General features: G+C 36.3%; 1 protein-coding gene across 1 annotated transcript; it reads right to left on the bottom strand.

Annotated features, from left to right (window-relative positions):
* Positions 1 to 898: 898 nt before the first annotated feature.
* On the bottom strand, positions 899 to 1,520 carry LOC130817345 (AUGMIN subunit 1-like). Its single transcript, XM_057682992.1, has 2 exons — positions 1,347 to 1,520; positions 899 to 1,239 (listed from the first exon to the last, which is right to left on the bottom strand). The coding sequence occupies exons 1-2, from the start codon at positions 1,425 to 1,427 to the stop codon at positions 1,132 to 1,134; spliced, it is 189 nt and encodes a 62-aa protein (XP_057538975.1). The 5' UTR covers positions 1,428 to 1,520; the 3' UTR covers positions 899 to 1,131.
* Positions 1,521 to 1,744: the final 224 nt, after the last annotated feature.

Here is a 1,744-nt window from a genome sequence, read left to right as displayed (position 1 = left end):
CTGACTGGAGGCAAGCATTAACCCTGAAGGAAAACATTGAAGACAAAATTGCCAGAGGTAAGAACTTTGATCCTCCACTTCCCAAATAACATTAGAGTTGCTCCTCATTTGACAATTGTCTTACTGCTTTCTCGTGCTGCTGCATGCAGATGGTGTCATTGGAATAGGCATTACTGGTTTACTGCAACTGCCGTTGGACTTCTTGTTGGTGGAATTGCTGCACCTGTGGCTCGTAAGAAGTGAGACAATCTCAAATCTTGTTCGAGTGCAGTTCAAAACTACAACTATCTTGACTATTGTCCGTGAAGACGTGATTTCTATGTGCTTTGTGCATTATGGTTTAGATAAATAATCTCTCGACAAAAATAGGGTTTTCACTTTTACTTTTAGATTTTTATACATGTTTTGAGGTATTGCCATTAGGCATTTTTTATTGTAATTGGTAAATTAAAGGTTATCACTTACCAGAGAATAGAGATTGTTGTCGTGGAACCACTATCCTCATTACATACTGAAGTTTTTTTAGCGTATGCGCTTTATTGAACAAATGTGTCCAGTGATCTTGCTGCTCTTTTATCTATTAAACAGTCTAAAGGAACATAATCACTCATCACATTGATAAGTCCTATAAGCCAAAAGAAGAGGATCATTTTATATAAGGATTCAAGCGTATACACACTAGTAAAAACGAAGAATGTTGAGTAGTTTTGATGCTTAGAATTTGAAAGATGTCAGAAACGGATTTTATCAGGGCATCCAAAAAGTTTTCACAACCCATCAGTTCCCTATAATCATAATCCTTTTTTTAATGAGCTAAAATCTGTAAAACCACCGGGTTACAAAAAATTCAATCCTGAATCGATGTTAAACCCAACACTAAGAGATTCAAATGCGTAAACTTTCCAACATGAGGGTTGCACTACATGCTTAGTAAATCCCAAACACAATTTCATTCTTTAACAAATACCTACACTTAGGCGCTCAAGAATAGTAAAAACCCTCATCGTAAACTTAATAAGTTGTATTACCCCAAATTTTGACTTAGGCTCGAATACAATACCATCAACAAGGTAGATGTTGACATTATTCGAAAAAAAACCAACTAAAACATGGCATAAGGTAGAGACGAACTTAATCTGTTGCAGAAACCACAGACTGCAAGACCTCTTCAAGATATTTCTCCGCAGCAGCAAATTGTCTTCGCTTGTCTTCAATGGCGAGAGAAGCCAATGCTTTATCCTGGTATAATATAGCATAAATTTAGGAAAAAAAAAAAAGCATAAAAGGTAATAAATGTAACTCAAAATTTAGAAACATGATATAGCAGCAAGAGAAAACAGAATTACAGGAGGCAAGTCTTGGTAGCTTTTCAAAGTATCAATGATGGGTAAAGTTTTCTTCTCCAACTCTTTCTTGTGTTCGGCCATTTCTACCAGTACCCCATGGCTGATTTCAGGGCTGTAACCTACACGATTCAGTAGTGCCTGCACACACAAGAGTGGCGAAAGGCCGAAAACACCTTATCAGTTACCAGACAGTGAAAAAGACTATAAACTTTGATAGGAAATCTTAGCTATTTACTCCTATTAAAAGATTCAAAATTTTGGAACTAAAATAAAACTTGCCGTTAACTATCTCAACTCTCGTTAACTCGAGGGGGCACATCAACGAGTAAAACATACTCCTATAACAATGTAGCAAAACCTCAAATATGTATACCATTTTAAGTTTCATCACTAAGCCC

This window comes from Amaranthus tricolor, chromosome 1 (genome assembly GCF_026212465.1).
Source record: "Amaranthus tricolor cultivar Red isolate AtriRed21 chromosome 1, ASM2621246v1, whole genome shotgun sequence".
NCBI classification, from domain to species: domain Eukaryota; kingdom Viridiplantae; phylum Streptophyta; class Magnoliopsida; order Caryophyllales; family Amaranthaceae; genus Amaranthus; species Amaranthus tricolor.
The sequence above is the reverse complement of the archived record's forward strand: the minus strand, read 5'-3'. Positions and strand labels throughout refer to the sequence as shown.